A 20318-nucleotide genomic window follows, 5' to 3' on the forward strand; every position below is an offset into this window, starting at 1 on the left:
CATTTTATTAAATTAAATGTTCTACTTTTTTATGTTTACTACATTAAAATGCAAATTTACTATACATTTGGTGGTCTTGAAAAAAATCCATGCTAATTACTATCTAAATATTTTAATTTTCTTTGTGCGAATGGGCACAAAGAAAATGTATTTTAAATTAATAATAAAATTATTATTATTATTATTATAAGTATTATTTTATTATTATTATTACTATATAATAATAATAATCATCATTATTATTATTATTATTATTATTATTATTATTATTATTATTATTATTATTATTATAGTTGTATTGCATGTAAAAATCATTAATCATTAATAATCATTAATTTAATATTCTTTGCTATCAGGGTTCACCACAACATATAACTGCACTATAATTAAGATAACTGTACTAATGACTGTGTTATAAAAATAAATATTTTAACAGTCAGACATACAAAGCATTTAAAAATGGGAAATTCCACCCCATTTAAAAAAGTTATTTTATTCCTGCACATAGATTAAATTATTTAAATATTTTGAATAATAATAATAATAATAATAATAATAATAATAATAATGATTATTATTATTATTATTATTATTATTATTATTATTATTATTATTATTATTGTTGTTGTCGTTGTTGTTGTTATTGTTATTTTTATACAAGTTTTTTTTAAATAAAGTTTATTTAATGTATTTAATGTTCTTTGCTACCAGGGTTCACCACAACATGTAATTGCACTATAATTGAGATAACTGTACTAATGACTGTGGTATAAGTATACATATTTTCAGTCAGACACGCAAAGCATTTGAAAAATAAGAAATAAGGAAAAAATTAAATAAAAACATAATATACGCGTTTCTATGGCTACATAAGTGACGCGGCGCGCGTCCTCGTTCAGCGAGACGATTGGATGATTGTTATGTTTACAGAGTTCCTGAGCTCAAGAATAGCGGCAGCAGCAGCAGCAGCAGCAGCTTTTCACTGAGGATATCCAGCGATTTTTTGGACAACAGACCCGTTTATTCTTTAATATTTACTGTTTTATTAACTGTATTGTGTTTTAATTATTATATTATTGTTATATTACTTGTATTTTCTGTTATTAATCACATATATTTTGTTTTTCAGGTGTCGAAACCGGTGTGGGTATACTGACACCCCGCGGTCAGACATGGAGTTTTGGCGGAGTGAAGACCATCTCCTGGAGGTAAGTAAACCATTATCTAATTTTACACCAAATTTACAGTGACAAGATAAAACTAGGAGCAGCATGAATTACAGCAGCTGTTAGTTCTGCAGGCGGAGTCTGAGGAAGTGGTGTTGAATAACTAGCCTAACCTAGTTAGCATAGCATTAGTATTTTATTAAATAACTGTATTAGTCTGGAAAGGGTTCCTAGCTTGGGTGCCATAAAGGGTGGCATATGTGTTCAGTGTCAGTGTCAGTAGTAACAGTAAACAGTAAATCCCATTTTTAAAAATTATTGTAATACATTTTTCTTGTATTTCTGTTACAGGGGGCTTCTGGTGGGTCAGGAGACCAGTTCATTCTCCTGCCTTTTTGCGTGAGTTATTGCTGATCTGCCTAAAAATGCAGCATGTTTAGTTTATATTGCATATATTGTGTATATAATCCTGAATTGTTTTTCTTTCCATTTTCCTGAAGGGCACTGAGGAGCTGAGGGACTCCTGTTTGCAGTGGCAGGGTGAGGGTCCAGACCCCTGGATGGAGCTCAGGAGGGTTCAGCACGAGTTCCTCGAGGGGAAGTTGAGGGCCCTCATTGAGACGGTGAGAAAAGCACAATGAACAATTAATTAAGATGCAGAGGAGCATCACAGTCACGTGTTTCACAAACTGTAAATGCATACATATGTAAACATATGTTGATTTATGTTTTTTAAAATGGTTGGAATTTATTTTCTGTTGTAGGTGGAGTCTCACTGCGCCTGCGACCCCCCCATTCTCCTGCCTTTTTGCGTGAGTCTCTATCAAACTGTTTTTATTGATCTGCGTAAAAAAAAGCAGCATGTTTAGTTTATATTGCAGTGTATATAATCCTGAGTTGTGTTTCTTTCCATGTTCCTGAAGGGCACTGAGGAGCTGAGGGACGCCTGTCTGCAGTGGCAGGGTGAGGGTCCAGACCCCTGGAAGGAGCTCAGGAGGGTTCAGCACGAGTTCCTCGAGGGGAAGCTGAGGGCCCTCATCGAGAAGGTGAGAAAAGCACAATAAACAATGAATTAAGATGCAGAAAAGCATCACAGTCATACAGCTGCTTCCAAAACCATATCCCACTTTAAATCTGTTAAATATCTATTAATATGAGTCTTTAAAGTCTCTATCTTCCACTCCATTGCAGCTTTCCTCGCCCAGGCGGCATGGTGGGAGAGTCCTGGTGCCGGTAAGGGAGGCAGCCCCCGCCCACAGGCTGGACTCTACTAAGCCTGATGTCCCAGGTCCAGTTGCACAGGTAAGAGTTTGCAGTTAATCCTATATAATCTATTTAACCTCTGCCTCTCTACTATCTTCAAATGATTATAGATATACAGTTCATTAGGAAACCTGTTTTTTTCTTCCCCTGTTTTCTTCTAGGCTGTGTGTGACTCGGACCTCGTGGAAGACAATGTCAGAGAGAAGAGTTTGGAGCCACCTCCTAAAATACAGGTCAGATCTCAGTGTTATTTAAAGCAGTACATATAAGAAGCTGTGAGAAAGGCACGTGAAAGTAATGAGTACAGTGTTTATTTAATATGTGGTTCTTTAAGGGTTTTAAAAGCATTACACCTTGAAATCCATTTGGATGCTTACGGTAAATGGATTTTGAGTAATTTTAACATATTGTATTTAATAACATCACAGTAAACCTCATACACATACAGTAAGCACTTACACTTTTTATATACATAGATATTTTATATATTTTTATTAATGATTTAGTAATGTCTTTCTGCTTATGTGTGCCTGGTTATATATTTGCTGCTGTAACACTAGATTAGTCCCCCTACTGTGGGACTATAACCCCACTGACACCCATACAAACTCTGCACCCTGCACTTAATTTACACTGCATCTATCAGACTTTCCCAATATTATATAGCATTCTGCCCCCTGCACTTCCCACTCAACTCATTCCTTACCTGCACTTACTCATAGTTATTCTGTCACCTACTGGACTATTTCCTCACTTCCACACACACACACACACTCTAGATATCTGCATATCTACATCTGTGCAATATTTGTTCTGTGCAATATTTGTCTATAGTGTAAGTTATTATGTGTGTTTTTATTGAGTATACTGTGTATGTTGTTTATACTGTAAAGGTATCTGTCTATCTTATTTTAAATTATACATATTTTTATTATTCTTCTTGTAAATATTGTTCTCTGCACATTAGTGGGAATCTGCACCCAATTTCTTCACTCACATGTACACCTGTACTCTGTGACGTGACAATAAAAATCTTGAATCCTGAATCTTAGCTTGTTTCGTTTTTATTGACAGTGCCAAGAAGCTCCAGCTCCAGACCTCACCACCACCTCTCATCCACAGCCATCCAGCCAGGGAGACACTGCACCATCACTTACCACTAACACACAGAGCAGATCCCTCAAACGCCTTGCCACTAACTTAAAGACCTCCATTGTGTGTCGTTCCAGGTCTTCTCGCCGCGTCCTGGTGCAGGTTCGAGAGGCGGAACCAACTCACAGGCTGGACCTTCAGGACACAAAGCCAGTGCCAGCTGCACAGGTAAGAGTTTGGATTAAATTCTGCTGTCAGCTATGGAAGATTCTCTGTATATCCCATTTACTGTATCTCATTTTATAAACATAAATATGTTAATTCATAGTATAATTTAGTCCAACACTTTGAGCATAATCTTTGCATTTACAGTGATACTGATAAGAATTTTATTATGTATTACTTGTAAAAATATGTAAATATTTAACAAGCTTTAGTCAGTAAAAATATTAGTAAAATGTCTACAACAGTGAATTTCTGTCATTTCTGTGTCTCTGTCTCTTGTAGGACGAGGACGACCTGGAGGTCCTGGAGGTGGAGGATCACAGGCCGGGCTGTGATGAGCGAAGGGAGACAGCTCTGAAAAGAAAGGTCAGATTTCAGTGTTACTTAAAGCAAAAGGATTTCATAAAAAATGTGCTGTTTTGTTGTGCTGTATTGCTCATGCATGTATATGCAATTTCTCAATGTTTTTACACCATGTCTTACTTAATTCTTTGTTCTTTTGTTCCTTTTCATGCAGAGAGGATGGCTACAGCACCTGCTCAGCTGCTTCAGGTGGAAAGCAAGAAAGAGCTGAAAAGGTGGTCTGTAGAGTATCTGGCTGTAGAGCTCTTCAATACATACACACATACATACCTACATACATACACACATACATTGCAAGGTTAGAATTTAATAGTGGTATGGAGGTCGTGGGTAATATTCTGTGATATCCTATGTCGTGAGCTTGGAGGGGGGTGAGTCTGGGATGCCAGATTTCACTGCTGAGTCTTCCTGAGGTGTTCAACGTAACGCTTATGAAGGGAGGTGCTCAGCGGATGACCCCTGTGAAGAGCTTGAGGCGTAGTGAAGGATCAGTGTAGGAGAAGTGAAGGGTGGGTGTTTCGTGTTTGGGATAAATGCTGCTGATTGGATGGTAAATGGCCACAGCAGCGTAGTTGATAGGTGTATGAGTTTATGGTTCTCATGTAGTGTAATATAAGTGAGTTAGAGTAGAGTATAGGGGAAGTGAATGGGCAGGGCTGTAGGTTTAACCACAGTTGCATTAGATACATAGATATAGAGATAGGAGAAGGATTTACATAGAAAAACACAAACACACATACATACACAAACACACACACAAACACACTAATACACTCACACACACACACACAATTTCAAACAAACACACATATATACACACATGCACATGCGTACACACACACACATTTAGAAAGACACATTAATAAACACAGAGTTTCAAACACATACATCCACAAACACACACAATTTCAAATACACATACACAACTGTTTGTGTCTTTATGTGCATGCGTGTATGCATGTGTGTATGTATGTCAGTATGTGTGTATGTGTTTTTGTATATGTATGTGTGTGTATGCGTGTGTGTGTATGTGTGTTTGTGTATGTATGTGTGTTTATTTATGTGTGTGCATGTGTTTGTATGTGTGTGTGTGTGTGTGTGTATGTATGTATGTGTTTATGTGTGTTGTTCTATGTATGTTCATGTGTATGTATGAATGCATGTATGTATGTGCGTGTGTGTGTGTCTGTTTGTGTGTATGTGTGTGCGTGTGTTAGGGCTGCAACCAATGATTATTTTGGTAGTCGACTTATCTGATGATAATTTTGTCAATTAGTCAGCGATTATTTCTGCCATGTTCTCCATCTCTAAAAACATGAGATTTAAAAGGCATTTAAATGTCCAGATGTTTAAATGTGGAAAGTTCTGATATTTAGAGAGTAAATCTTTAATATGTTGTGTTCAGGCACTTTTGGAGACACAGACTAAGTTGAGTGTAAACTGTAAATGACACATTTACCAATATCCCATTGCGCTTCTGTCCCCAGTACTGTTACAAATTAACGATTAGTGGACAATTAAATTTGTAGTCGACAAATTTAAAGAATCGACATTTGATTATATTGACTAATCGTTGCAGCCTTGGCATGCGTATGAATGTGTGTGTGTGTGAATGTGTGTTCTCCGTGGATCGCCACCTTGACGTTGGTGGAGAACCTTGTGTGTTCCAGTGAACCTGAGAGCGATGCCGTCTGGAACTTAGGTTCCTGGTAGGGTCACCCATGGCGGTAAACTCGAGGGGGAGGTTCCAGACAAAGTGCGATCTCATATGTGCATTTGTGTATGTATGTTTATGTTTGTGTGTAAATATGTGTGTTTGTGTATGTGCATGTGTGTGTATGTATGTGTGTGTGTTTGAAATTGTGTGTGTATGCATGTGTGCTTGTACAACATGTTTGTTATATGTATGTGTGTTTGTGCAGGTGTGTTTTTTGTGTATGTGTGTTTGTATATGTACATGCATGTGTTTGTATGTATGTATATGTGTGTATGTGTGTATGAATGTGTGTGTGTGTATGAATGTGTGTTCTCCATGGATCGCCACCTTGCCGTTGGTGGAGAATCTTGTGTGTTCCAGTGAACCTGAGAGCGATGCCGTCTGGAACTTAGGTTCCTGGTAGGGTCACCCATGGCGGTAAACTCTAGGGGGAGGTTCCAGACAAAGTGCGATCTGAAGATGACCTCAGTGGAAGGCAGAGGATGATAGGTGCGTCACAAGGGCTGGAAAGGCAGATGAAGGCTTCAAGAGAAAGGGGTCTCCAGTCGTCTTGGTCTCCATGCCACTGGGCCCTGACCCAAATATATTGATGTGTTTGTGTTTGTACGTGTGTGTATGTACAGAGGTATGAAAAAGTTTGGGGACCCCTGATTATTTTCATAAATCACTGGTTGTTGGGATCAGGAATTTCAGTTAAATATATCATATATCAGATGAACACAGTGATATTTGTGAAATGAAGTGAAATGAAGTTTATAGGATTTACAGAAAGTAAATTTTGTTCTTTAAACAAAATTAGGTGGGTATCCTTGTCGTTTTATTGATTTGAATAAATTTAGCACTATTTATTGGAACACAAAATTTGTTTGATAAGCTCATTGACCCTTGACCTACATACACAGGTGAATTTCAATTATGAGAAAGGGTTAAGGTGGCCATTAATGATTTTTCCTGGTTGTTTCGGCCTGGGGTCACCCTGAAGTTATTGAATCTTGTTTTTTTGTCTCTTATTAAGTTTTGAGGATGGACAAAAGTTTTATCTAAGAACAAGTACATTTTTATTTAATAATTTTGAGTTCTTTTTGCTTGGTGTGATGCTGAGTGGGCACTCACTTTATTCTTTATTGCGTTCTACCCTTAGAGGACATAATAGCTTGTAATGTGAACATAGCCTTAGTTCTATTAATTAATTAAAAATGCACTTTGTGGTTTCCATTCATTTTAAACATTAGACGTAAGGCTGGGGGCTTAAAGATTTTTATCTAAAGCCATTTTTATCTTTTCATGAAGATCCAAACCTAAAATTGATCAAATTTAAAAGTGGTTTATTTTTATTTATTTATTTATTTATTTAGAAAAATTAATCGGGTAACAGCAGTGAACACTGGGTAACAGTAATGAACACTCAGTAACAGATATGCAGTGTGTGTGTGTGTGTAAACAACACAGACCGTGTACAGGCTTGTACTGATCTTAAATCGCAACAACTTTAATTTTAACTTTCAAAAATAGCTAAATGGCGGCTATGCTAATAGCATGAGGACACCGAGCACATTCTAGTGATTTTCCCAAAATGTGTATTTTAAAAATAATCAAATGAGTGTTGAGATTGAACTCCTCAGTCATAGGTACAATAAAATCCAATAAACAGAAAAACAAAGGAGGGAACTTAATTTTGGTCTTCACATGATCTTTAGAAGAACCAACTGGTGTCACCTCCTGTTGTTGATGTGACGTGTAGAAAGTTTCAGATGGGGTAATATGTTATGGTAACCGGACTGAGAGAAACCCAGGGACACAATTAAATTTGCATTTTAACTCAAGTATTTTAGATTTATTATGAAATAGTTCTAAAGCATAGATGGGATTTGGAGTCACACAGCAATGCAAAAAATATCTGAAGGATTTTAATAATTATATTTCATGATAAAGATTATAGTTAAAAAGTGGGACAGTGTTTAAAGTAGTTTTTATTAATGGTTTTAATGACATATTTAACTTTTGCAATGAGGTCAATGTACAAAACACTCTGCTTAATAATAAAATGTAATTTAAAGTTATTTTGTGTGCACATTTATACATGTAATTTCCTGGGGACAGAAATGGCACTAATTTGGCGGAATGTCCTTAAGTGTATATTCATTTGAATTATTACATTATTTTATAATGTTTTCTCTTTGCCTCCAGTTCTAAATTAATGCAGTTCCTCCATCTCTCTGACCTTTTGGAGGAAAGTGGACATTTCTACATTAGACCAGATGACCACTAGGTGGCAGCAGCTCTTCTAGATGTCAAACATTCACATCTAGATGTGAAACATTTTTCATTTTAATTTTATAAGGCTGACTATTTGAATCACCAGGGCCTTTTCATGATGGCCCTAATAAAAGTGATTTATATAATGAAATAAAAAAAAACAGTTTTAATAAGCTTACAACAAGAATGTAAGAATAAAGTAAGAATATAAACAGCCAAATATTCTTTTTTTTTATAATCTTGCACATATTGTTATTCATGACCCACTTGTATGCCTGATTGTATTAGTAACATTATACTATTAGACTAGTAGCATTATATTAAAAAATAAAATAAATGAATACATTAAAATAATAATAATAATAATGATGTAATAAGGTATGGTATGGTATGGAATAGTCCAATAACCAAATGATGGTTTGTTGCCTGAGGGCAACATGCTTCCACAAAGAGTAAATTATGAAATTATGAACTAAAAATATACAGCTCTGGAAAAAAAAATAAGAGACCACTTTAGTATCTGAATCAGTTTCTCTGATTTTGCTGTTTATAGGTATATGTTTGAGTAAATGAACATTGTTGTTTTATTCTATAAACAACAGACATTTCTCCCAAATTCCAAATAAAAATATTGGCATTTACAGCATTTATTTGCAGAAAATGAGAAATGGCTGAAATAAGAAAAAAGATGCAGAGCTTTCAGACCTCGAATAATGCAAAGAAAACAAGTTCATATTCATAAACATTTTAAGAGTTCAGAAATCAATATTTGGTGAAATAACCCTGGTTTTTAATAACAGTTTTCATGCATTTTTGGCATGTTCTCCACCAGTCTTGTACACTACTTTTGGATAACTTTATGCCACTCCTGGTGCAAAAATTCAAGCAGTTCAGCTTGGTTTGATGGTTTGTGATCATCCATCTTCCTCTTGACTATATTCCAGAGGTTCTAAATTTGGTCAAATCAAAGAAACTCATCGTTTTTAGGTGGTCTCTTATTTTTTTGCAGAGCTGTATCTCCAGGTTTTACACACCGTCTCTGTAAAGGTGGAGTTAACAGCGGCCGCTCTGTGGGGGCGGGGCCTGTTTTCAACACTTCGGTGTTGGAGGAGCCCTACGTAGGCTACGAGGCTGCATGATGAGTGCCGTTTGGAACAGACCCCGCGGCTGGACCCGAGCCTTTAGTATGAGCGAGCGCTCTTGCGTTTAAAGTGCCCTAGTTATGCCCCCTTTCTGCCACACAGTTATTTGGAGAGAACGTAAGCCCCAGTAGTTTACTGTAAAAAAAAGAAGGGAAAAACACAGGTGAGTTAGCGTTAGCTGCAACACAAGACGAGCAAGTGCGTTAAAAAGGCCTCAAACTGCTTACACTGGATTATGTTACTCGGGTAAAGAGCTAAAGCAGCCTTAAGCGAGGCTGGGTTACTGTAAACAAGAGACAAACCTAGCTATCTAAAGTTTACTGCTTATCTGAATTGTCCGTTCCACCCTAAATAGTGCAGCAATTACATGGTAAGGTGGACTGAATAATTTAAATGAGAGGCCAACTTCAGGCTCGTACACACAGGGAGACTGCAGGAGGGAGCAAAGTGGCTCAGATACGGACGTTTCTGGAACATACAAAGGCTGTTATCATGTTACCTATTACCTAATGACTGCATTGTCAGGTGAACACCTGGACAGCAACGACATCCGGTGAAGCGCTGCGGAGCACTTTGGGGTTTGTAGTTTATACGGATGTCGTGTAACTACAACACCGAAGCTGTCACATATTCAACTGTTTTTCACTGTGCGAAGGTACAGGCAGCGTTTTTTCTATTCTGTAGCACATGCTTATAGCGTTGTTGAATTGATATAAAATCCACAGAATTTATGTTATTATTTATAAGGTAGATTATTATGAAAACGTATTAAGAATGCTGCTATACGATATTATCTCGCTATAGTTATCCGAGATAATTTAATAATGGCCATGTTATTAATATAAGTCTTTTACAGTAATAAACACGTCAGGGTCATTTTCTAATGCATTTTAAATGAGAAGTTCAGCCCCGTTTAAAACAGTTTATTTATTCCTGCACATCAAGTTGAATGATTTAATTATTATTATCTTCGAACAACAACAACAACATAATAATAATAATAATAGTAATAATTTTTCTTATACTTCTTCTTTGTGTAATAATAATAATAAGACCGTTTCAATGAGGAAAACAATAACAAAGCTACTGCCCATGTCTGTTCCTTGGACGCTTTCGGTGGCACTATTTTCAAGTATACAGCTGTCAAAATGAGAGCGCATATTTCGCTCCCGAACACAGAACAAACACGCTATAGTCAGAAATAAGTAAAAAGTAATCAAACCTCTTTTCCTGATCCTTTTGATAAGGATTTAAGAGGGAAGCTTTTTTAAACGCTTTCCAGAGGTGACCTACCCAGATGTGATCCGTATCTTGTTGAAACGGAGGCAGTGAAAGCGCACCGCAGTTTGGGTGCATGCATTGGCGTAGGAACCGGGGGGGATGGGTGGGACATGTCCCACCCAATATTGGAAACAGGTGGATTTGTCCCCCCCAAAAATGATATCAGTTCGCTCAGGTCAGCTGTACTATTAATGAGGAGACAGACCGGACCAATCACGGAGCCGGTTCAGGTATTAAGTCACGCCTCTCAGTAAAAACAGCCAATCAGCTTGCTGGTTTTGCGGCGCGCGGAGCAGAGGCAGTTTGCTGTTGGGGAAGCCCCGCCCCCTCGCTGTGAGATTTAGCAGAGGGATCGAGCTGCAGCAGCTTCAGCTGATTTTAAAACAGATCTGGATATACGGAGATTTTTCTAAAAGAAAGGTAACGATAGGCTAACCACGTAAACTGTGATGATCTGTTTCTGATAGCTGGATAAAAATACACGTACACACAGATTAAACCCACTGTGATTAATAAACTGCAGCTGTGTTAGTGTGTTAGCTTATCTTTGGAATTAGCTAGATTGGGAGTCAGGGTTAAAGGAAAAAAATAAAATATATATGTAATGTTTCCCTGTACCTGATCAGCCAATCACTTTAATTTTCAAACTGTTTATTCATTTAGGATTACAGGACTTACTGTGAGCTATAATGAACGAAAATTGATTTAACTAACTAGTTATCTAGAAGCTGGATGTAGATGATCGCCAGAATTTCGTACAGTACTTTAAGTTGGTAGTTTAAAGCAGTTACTTAACCCCGATCACTGCCCTAAACTAGTGTTTTCCACCTGATCAGCTAATAAACAGTCATTTACTGAGTTTACCTGTTAAAATCCTTTAGCCCCCTATGGAGCCTAAATTAATCATGTATACCCACCAGAGGAAGCTCTAGAATATGCAGAACAGTTTTAATATGCAGTAGAATATGTAAGAACTGGGTTGAGAAACACTGCTGTAACGTGACTTCTGTTCATTTGTATTTCACAGTAAGACCACATATCCTGACGTTTATAAAAGTCTCTATGAAACGTAAAGTTACATTCTTTTACATAAAAGGACACCATCTTAAGAAGAGCTCTCAGTAGAAAAAAATAAAAGTGCAGGAGAAAATGTAAATATACAACAGAATTGACATGCCGATACATAATAATAATAATAATAATAATAATAATAATAATAATAACAATAATAATAATCTGTTATATTATTTTAAATATTAGGTGATAACTGAATTTTTTTGTCATATGTACATAATTCAGACATTGCTTGCATAATTTTTCTAACAACAGTATCTGTAATGTGGAGTAACATGTTTAGGTTGTAAAATCACCTTATAATAATAATTTACTTTTAATTAAAAGTAATTTCCACAAATGTTGTTCTAGGAAACTATTGGGTGGGCTTGGGTTCATATTGGCAAATGTGTCCCCCCCAATATCAAGCCCGCTCCTACGCCCTTGGGTGCATGTAATTACTTTCTCAGTGGAAAAGTTGGGAATATTGTTCCTGTAGTAGAAAAGGCATCAATATAGTGTATTTTGAGGTTGGAGCAAGTCAAACGCTATCCAAAACGTACTCTGCATGGTTTATAGATAAGAAGGAGGGAGAAGTTGTGAGCAGACACTGTAACTGCATGGCAGGTTAGCAGTGTGAAAAACTATAAATAAATAAATGTTGAAATAAATAAATGAATAAATAAATGAATGAATAAATAAATGTTGACATAAATAAATGCACATATAAATGAATAAATATATATATATATATATATATATATATATATATATATATATTAGAAATGTATTTATTAATTTATTTATTTACCTATACAATTATTTGTGCATGTATTTATTTATTTATTCATTTATTCATTCATTTATATGTGCATTTATTTATATATTTATTAATTTCAACATTAATTTATTTACTCATTTATATATTTATCCATTTATATGTGTATTTATTTATACTTATGTCATTTTGGTCCTCCATAGTTTACTTTAAAGAACAATTTGACCTGATTTTCTCAGATTAGGTGAAGTTTGCAACGAAAGTGTTCTAGGAACAGCTACGTCACTTCCTACGCTCATGAATATTCCTCTGAAACGGTCTATATTGTAAAAAAAAATATGTAAAAATAACCTCACTGTATTTCTGTTAAAAAAAAGACTATGCACTGAGAAAACCCACCAGAGGGCGCTCCAGAGTTCAAATTTAATGAATGGGCCCATATGGGGCATTCAATCAAAATGTTTGATTATTTTTATACTGAACCTTGTACTCAGTTTTGTTTGCTTTTTTTTTATTAAAATATTTTATTATAATCTCAGAAATTAAATAAATGTCATGGACAAGTAGTTTAGCTAGTATTTGGCTCTTGTGATTTTGGACTACAGATCCCACGAACCTATTGTTACGTTCTAGGCCTCGTTTATAAAGAGCGTGCGCATAAACAGGTCTGAAATGTGTGTGCGCAACATCTCACGCAAGAACTGTGGTTAATAAAGAAATACTTCGCTTAAAAACGAGCGCGCATTTAGGCAAGTTTTAAGCCGTCTGTATCCCTTCAGCAGATTGGGGAGAGAGCGGGAAATAGTGACCTCATGTGGTGAAGCACAGAACTGCAGGTAAGGGCGTAAACCTTTCTCACCTATATTAGATAGATAGATAGATAGATAGATAGATAGATAGATAGATAGATAGATAGATAGATAGATAGATAGATAGATAGATAGATAGATAGATAGATAGATAGATAGATAGATAGATAGATAGATAGATAGATAGATAGATAGATTATCTCACAATTTAAAAATCTAATGGTGATTATATATATATATATATATATATATATATATATATATACATATCAGGGGCCATTTTACCGAATGGGTGCCATTTACTTGTTGTAACTCTTCCAAATTAACTTTTTTATTATTATTTTTTTAAACCATTTTTTCACTTTTTTACTATTCAAAACATGCACTGGTCAAACTCAGGCAACTTTACTTAAAATTTCCAAGGTTTCTAAGCCAAAGATGGTCCCAAAACCATTCCATAGTTTCCATTTAAAAAGCATGTTTAAAAGCAATATCAAATAATTGATATTTATGACAAAAAATCACTGTTAATGACACTCATTTCTGTTACTGGAACTCATTCCTGTTATTTTTTTTATGAATAACAGGACTGAAAGTAACAGAAATTAGTTTTTCGTATAGCAAAAACATGAAAAATAGCTAAATGGCAGCTATGCTAATAGCATCTATTCTAGTGCACATTCTAGTGATTTTCCCGAAATGTGTATTTTAAAAATAAACAAATAAGGTCTAAGATTGATCTCCTCAGTCATAGTTACAATAAGATCAAATATACAGAAAAACTAATAAAGGAACTTAATTTTGGTGTTCCAATGATCTTCAGGATAACCAGCTGATGTCACTTCCAGTTGTAGATGTGACTTCCTGTTGTAGAATGTTCCAAATGTTTCAGATGGGGTAATGTGTTACTGTAACAGGAATGAGTAAAACCTAGAGACACAACTAAAATGTGTATTTTAACTTAAATATTAGGGATTTATTATGTAGAAAATATTTTTAAAGCATAGATGGGATTTGGAGTCACATAATACAAAAAATACATCTCTGAAGGATTTGAATAATTATATTTCATGGTAAAGTTTATAGTTAGAGAGTGGAGACAGGTAACAAATGCTATTTTTTCAGTGTTCTGAGTAGTTTATTTTTTTAAATTACATATCTTACTTTTGCCATTAGGTCAATGTACAAGACATTATGCTTAATAATAAAATGTATTTTAAAGTTATTTTGTGTGAACATTTATTGTATGAACATGTTATTCCCTGAGGACAGAAATTGCACAGATTCAGTGGAATGGCCCTTATAAATATTATTACAAATACTTTGACAACGTGTTTTCAGAGATCATGAAGATTTTTTTTGTGAATGATGCTGATTGGTTAATGAGTCGATTTAGGTTTCCAGTAGCCATTCTTATGGAACAGTGTACTGAGTTCAGAACAGATATTTAGAGACCAATGTTACAGAATCAGGCAATAAATGAACATTTACAGGTAGGTGTTCACAACCCTTCGAAAAGCTTTTTAAATGTGAAGACTTTTTTACCCTCTAACAGTTTGGCTTGTGGAGCTACATTATTAACTGCTGCAGCCACATGTTGGCTAAAACCACCTAACACCACATTCTTTAAGAGCCAGGTGCGCTGTGGCTTAGGCGTGTTGGTTTTTTAACAGCGCAGTGCTTTTGCGCGACTCAGCATAAGATACTGAGCTATGCTGTGAAGGTGAACCAGCTGCTGATTTAAGGGAAGAATAATATTAATTTTATTCTCTATTCTGTTTATTGTTGCGGTTTATTGTTGCATGGCGCACCTGCTTAGCTGAGATAGGAATGGACTCTAATCATTGACTGTTGTCTAGGTTCGTTTCAGTCAGAGGCGTACCTGTGTTTTCTGTTCCGTTTCTGTTGACCATCCCTTCCCCAAATACTCTTACCATGTAAAATAAAAAAATAAATAATTAGAGTTATGCGGCAAATTGGATTGTATGGTATGCAATAAGAGAAGTTACAGAATGTGTATGTAGTTTCTAAATTATTCATTTAGTCTTTGCCAAATATAATGATCTTACCTATAACAGCTCACCTCTTAGTATATAACCATGTATGTGTCTGTACACATTTACATATGTACTAGTGCATCTAAAAAAAATAGAATGTCATTGAAAAGTTGCTTTATTTCAGTAATTTAGTTCAAAATGTGAAACTTTGGACTTGATATAAAACAAGTGGACCAACACCCACAGATGACATGACTCTACAAACCATCACTGATCATCAGTAAATTTCACATTTCATTTGGAAATTAAGGGACTTGGACTTGGCACACCGCCCACACTGCCAAAAGACAAATATAATATTCAAATTTTCTGAGATACTGATTTTTGCGTTTTCATTGGCTGTAAGCCATAATCATTAACAATAAAATAATTATTTTTGTAAATAGATTAGTCTGTGTGTAATTCATCTATATACTAAAGGAGTTTCACATTTTAAACTGTATTACTAAAATAAAGTAACTTTTTAATGATTAAAATTTTGGTAGATGCACTAATATATTAACCAATGGGTGAAAAACACCAGCACCATGGCAACGTTTTAAATGAACATTTATTTATTGCCTCAAATACATTTCCTTGAGCAGTTATAACTAAGCTGTTATAAAAGTACAGTACATTTAATTTAAAATTACAGAGCAAATCTATGGCAACACATTTAGGACATCCTAACATGTACATCTTTACAGCATGTTTACAAATAATAAAAAAATAAACAATAAGAAACTAAAAAGTGCAAAAGAAAGCAATGTAATGAACAATAACAGTCTCCACCAGTGAAGCAAAAAACAACAACATGTACAGAAGAGAAAAAAATATCAGAAACTTAATATAAACATCATACTTCATAGTTTTCATTATTTTGGCATATTTACATTAATATAACAACAGGCCACACGTTTCTGTCTGGTTCATCTTTTCAGTTATTCAGTTTAATAACATTCTCCAACAGTGCTAACGGGAAACAGGGAGTCACAGTAAACCAATTTCACCAAGCGTTTTATAAACATCGTCACGTCAGACTCGGAGGGCCATAAAATGCTACATCCAATTTTTAAAAAGTAAATAAATAAATAAAAGGCTAAATATTCTGAGGAGTGACGGTGACTTTCGGAGGATGTGTGAACCACCCAGAGTGTTTCTAAAATTTTCTTGACATTAAACTGTGGTGTCGTGTTTGTCAGTAGTGATGGGTGGAGTTACTTGATGAAGTAAACAGTGAAAAAAAAATAAGTCGAGAGACATTCTGACAGGAAATGTCTGATTACAGTACTTTTTTAAACAAACTTACGTGGTCCTTTTGCAGATGATACAAAAATAAGCTTAAAATTATTCATAGTTTATTTATAGTAATGGTCCTCGATGACAGTTTGAAGGTTCTACTCAGCGCTCTGGACACTAAATAAATACAGCACTGCTGCAAATTCTTACAGTGTTCTCTACTGAGGCCTGGCTGCTCATAGATGAAGAGAGAGAATCCAAACAAACATGGCTAAGCGTGGCTAAGCTTCCTTGTCAACTATCTAAAATATATATATATATATCTATAACTTGTATACAGTCTGATAAATTTATAGAAATTCTTACGTACAGGATAGTAACGTGTATACAGATGAGTTCTGGCTTTTGTGAACAATTTGAAATGGCAAAATTCCACCGACTTTTCAAAATGCCAGTCATTTAGAGGGGCGGTTTGGTGTGAAACACTTTATTGTAAATCTTCCTGAAGAGATTTCTTGGCTTCTTTACAACTGTGTTAAATTAAACTGAAAAAAGCAGCAAATACAAACAAACTAGTTTTCTGGGGGACTATATTTTTAGGCACACTGCAGCCTGCATGTATCCCTCCACCAATAAAATGGTGAGCAATAGTAAAAACACATTTTAAATCCAAAATCCTCTCTGGTAAACTCTGGTAAAATTGTGTCTTGGGTGTCAGACTGTGTTTTTTAAACATCTAGTGTAATATTTTTGTTAAAGGAGAACTCTGGTGTGAAATGGATTTGTGGTGTAGTGAAACATGATAACAAATACAAAATCTTTGTCCAATAGCCCATCCCCGTTCACCCCAGCATTCCGAAATACAGTGCTTTTAGCCGATGCTCCCAACAGGCTTACAATGCGAGTGATAGAGGCATATTGTTGCCCATGCAGGGAAAGTGGAAATGCATGAATTTCAGTTGTTACTGAAAATATCTCTATAATATTCATGCATTTCCACTAAATTGATTTTGTAATCTTTTCCTCTTTTCATCTGTACTCATCAGATGTAACTTCAAGAAGGCAGTGCTTCAAGGTACTGTGTGTATAAACAGCTTAGTGTTAAATGTCAGGGCCCTCAGAATTCTATCAATGAAGTGTGGAGCTACTTTGAGCTTGTTAAGGGTGTAAAAATAGTGATTTCTTTGTATGTGCAACACTATGCCCTCATCACTAGCATTGTCTAGCACGTCTGTTGGGAGCACTGTATTTCAGAATGCTTTGGGCAAAGGAAGGTGGTCTTTCTGACAAAAGTTTACACTCTTTATCATGTTTCATTAAACCACAAGTCCATTTCACACCAGACTTCTCCTTTAAGAGAGCTTTTTGTCTCTAAAATAAAGAGTTTCGCACCAAACCCAGACTAAATGTCCTTAAATGAGACAATTCAATCTTAACTGGAAGATTAAAAAGTCACTGGAATTTCCCATTTTAGTATTGCAGATGTAACCAGTCGAGGACTGAGCTGTCATTGTCTGTTGTTATCCTAAGCTTTGTAGCTTTATTTACATTAATATGGCTACAGTACATTAGAAGCGGCCATCTACAGGATGAATCAATGCCATTTTCTTTATGTAATCGCTAAGTTACTGCCAGCTGTACTGATGGTCTGTATAGGCACATGAACATTAAGTGGCATAAACACATTAAAATCCTTCAAATGCTACCCTGAAGAGCTGTATGGCAATACAGTGCCATCAGAAATGGCTGCAAGATTATGGCTTGTGAACAGCAGCAGGATATCAAAATGGTTATTGGGGTGATTACAGAACATTATAAACAGTAACAATCTTATGGAGATCCCTTTTAATCCATGAAATTCCAATCTGGCGGCAATCTTTGGCTTCCCAAACTCTAGAGTTCAGATAGACAGAGTCCAAATGAGTTGAAGGAAAGCACATTTAAAGTAAGTAAGAGATTTAATTTTGAGCTAGACCTCTAGATAAATACATCAGAATCTATAGCCGTAATTTGTGATGGAAGGTGTGAGTAGTGCATTACGCGTCTTCATATGAAATGATAAGTGTATTATTTAGATCCAACTAAACTGTGTTGCGAAATTTCTAATTTCAGGATGCTGCAGCCGGAAGAACATGATCTGCATTATGTACAACATAAGAATGTTTGTTGTCGGCGTGTGGAAGACCTTGTAGACTGTGCATTGTGCTATTATTATTGCACAACAAGCTGTGTAACATTCTAAAGGTGGTAGCTTGTTTGTGCTGTGTGTTCCGTTCCCTGCTCTTGAGTAGGCATTGAGTACACAGTACAATCCCATCATCCTGGCTCTTCAAGGCCAGGGAACCCTTACCCAACATTCACCAACAAACACCAACCAAGGGTGCCACAACAGGTTCTCTGAGCAACGGCAAAAAGAACGAACCATGAAATGATTGAAAAAGTTCTCATATGGCAATGGTTCTTTCCCATTATCAGAAACCAATTGTAGTCCAGATTTTTTGCTTTAATTCCATTTTAAGTTGGCTTTGGGCAAAAATATATGGACCATCTGGGAGCCTGAAGAACTGTATACAGAACTCTTTTGCATCAAGACAAAACAGTCTCCCAACAACCACAAACAAGTGCAGCACATCATCCCAACCTATGGGTTTGTTGGTGTTTGTTAGAGAACACTGGGTCAATATACTCAGGTCTTCACACTTCATGCAAAGCTGCTGGAACTAAGACACTGGAACTTGTCTCGCAGGGACTGGACGATTTTAGACTGGCCTAGGTCTTCATCATCGTCATCGTCTGGGCTGTTCCACATGTAGCCATGCAGGGCTGAGTCAAGGCCTGCAGACCCTTGCTGTCCCTTTGTGTTGCTCTGCAACTGGGAGGAAGAAGAAACACCAGACACTCTGTTTCGCTCGTCGCTCTCGTCCTCGGATCTGATCTCAACATAATCATCGTCATCCTCCCCGTTATCTTTGAAGTTGGCCAAGTAGTTCTGAGTGGCACTGACTGCATTCAGCGGTGACGTCTTGTTCAACACCAGCACTTGCTGAGAATCCCTCAGTGTGAGGTCACATGACTGGGAGAGGTCAGAGATCCCCTGGGAGGGACACTCAGGGAGGCTGTGTTGCCGAGGTCCCAGACTACGTCCTGCAACAGCATTGGTCCCTGAACGTCCTGCGTGATTATCCCATCCCTGATTACCTGTGCCAGCACTGTTTTCCTTCTCCTGCTGCTCGGCCAGAGACGACGAGGACTGGCAGCGGTCGTAGGGCTGGGTTTTTGAGGTGCGCTGCCCCAGCGTACTGTAAATGTGCTCAGAATCATCTGCGCTGGGTGGAGTCACACAGGCACTCCAGCGCTGATTGGGTGGAGTGCTAGGAGTGGGCGGGAGGTTTTTCAGGGCAGGGACGGATGTTGCAGGGGTCAGCCTTCTTTGAGGGGATGCAGGACATCGTGCTCTGACCTCCGCGGGCCAGGACACAAAGTCAGCAAGTTCTCCATTGCTGTAGGTGCAGTTCAACCAGTCTGCATTCAGAGCAGCACTATCAGGTAAAGAGGGTGAAGAGGCCAGGCCTGGGCTTGAGTGACTCGAAAGCGGGTAAGGGCCCGCAATGCTGATTGAGGACTTCAGTACTGGAGTTGTAGAAGGAGGCTCCCTAAACATTACCTGCTCGTAAAGGTGAGAATACCCAGCTATCCGTGCTCCTGAAACAATGCAAGATGGAAGAAAAGAAAGAAGAAAATCAGCAAAAACAACATTGACAAGAATGAACAAAGAGTATCCATCAATGACGCAACAGCTGCAACTATAATATTTGCCCTCTAAACTGAAACTGATCATAACAGTCATGCAAGATGATCAAAGGAAACAGATGTTTTTGGCAAAGCAACTACAGCTCTA

General features: G+C 36.6%; 2 protein-coding genes across 3 annotated transcripts in view; one reads left to right on the forward strand and one right to left on the reverse strand.

Annotated features, from left to right (window-relative positions):
- The first annotated feature begins 918 nt into the window (after window positions 1-918).
- LOC111194026 (uncharacterized) lies at window positions 919-3958 on the forward strand. Its single transcript, XM_049462971.1, has 9 exons — window positions 919-1208; window positions 1518-1565; window positions 1667-1789; window positions 1931-1978; window positions 2090-2212; window positions 2358-2468; window positions 2591-2662; window positions 3504-3749; window positions 3953-3958. The coding sequence occupies exons 1-9, from the start codon at window positions 1173-1175 to the stop codon at window positions 3956-3958; spliced, it is 813 nt and encodes a 270-aa protein (XP_049318928.1). The 5' UTR covers window positions 919-1172.
- Window positions 3959-15734: 11776 nt separating this feature from the next.
- Window positions 15735-20318, reverse strand: part of LOC103040800 (pleckstrin homology domain-containing family G member 1) — a 52807-nt gene continuing 48223 nt past the window's right edge. For both annotated transcript variants that reach the window (XM_007237435.4, XM_022677476.2), the window contains exon 18: window positions 15735-20122. In XM_007237435.4, coding sequence (XP_007237497.3) covers window positions 19122-20122 — 1001 coding nt within the window. In that variant the 3' untranslated portion in view covers window positions 15735-19121. The remainder of the gene's footprint in view (window positions 20123-20318) is intronic.

This window comes from Astyanax mexicanus, chromosome 13 (genome assembly GCF_023375975.1).
Source record: "Astyanax mexicanus isolate ESR-SI-001 chromosome 13, AstMex3_surface, whole genome shotgun sequence".
NCBI lineage: Eukaryota > Metazoa > Chordata > Actinopteri > Characiformes > Acestrorhamphidae > Astyanax > Astyanax mexicanus.

What these genes read in the sequence shown, in the direction of transcription:
- LOC111194026 (XM_049462971.1), top strand. Translation starts at nt 1,173, where the DNA reads ATGGAGTTTTGGCGGAGTGAAGACCATCTCCTGGAG. An exon ending in TCATTCTCCTGCCTTTTTGC is followed by an intron (nt 1,566 to 1,666) that starts GTGAGTTATTGC and finishes ATTTTCCTGAAG; the next exon opens with GGCACTGAGGAGCTGAGGGA. An exon ending in TCCCAGGTCCAGTTGCACAG is followed by an intron (nt 2,469 to 2,590) that starts GTAAGAGTTTGC and finishes GTTTTCTTCTAG; the next exon opens with GCTGTGTGTGACTCGGACCT.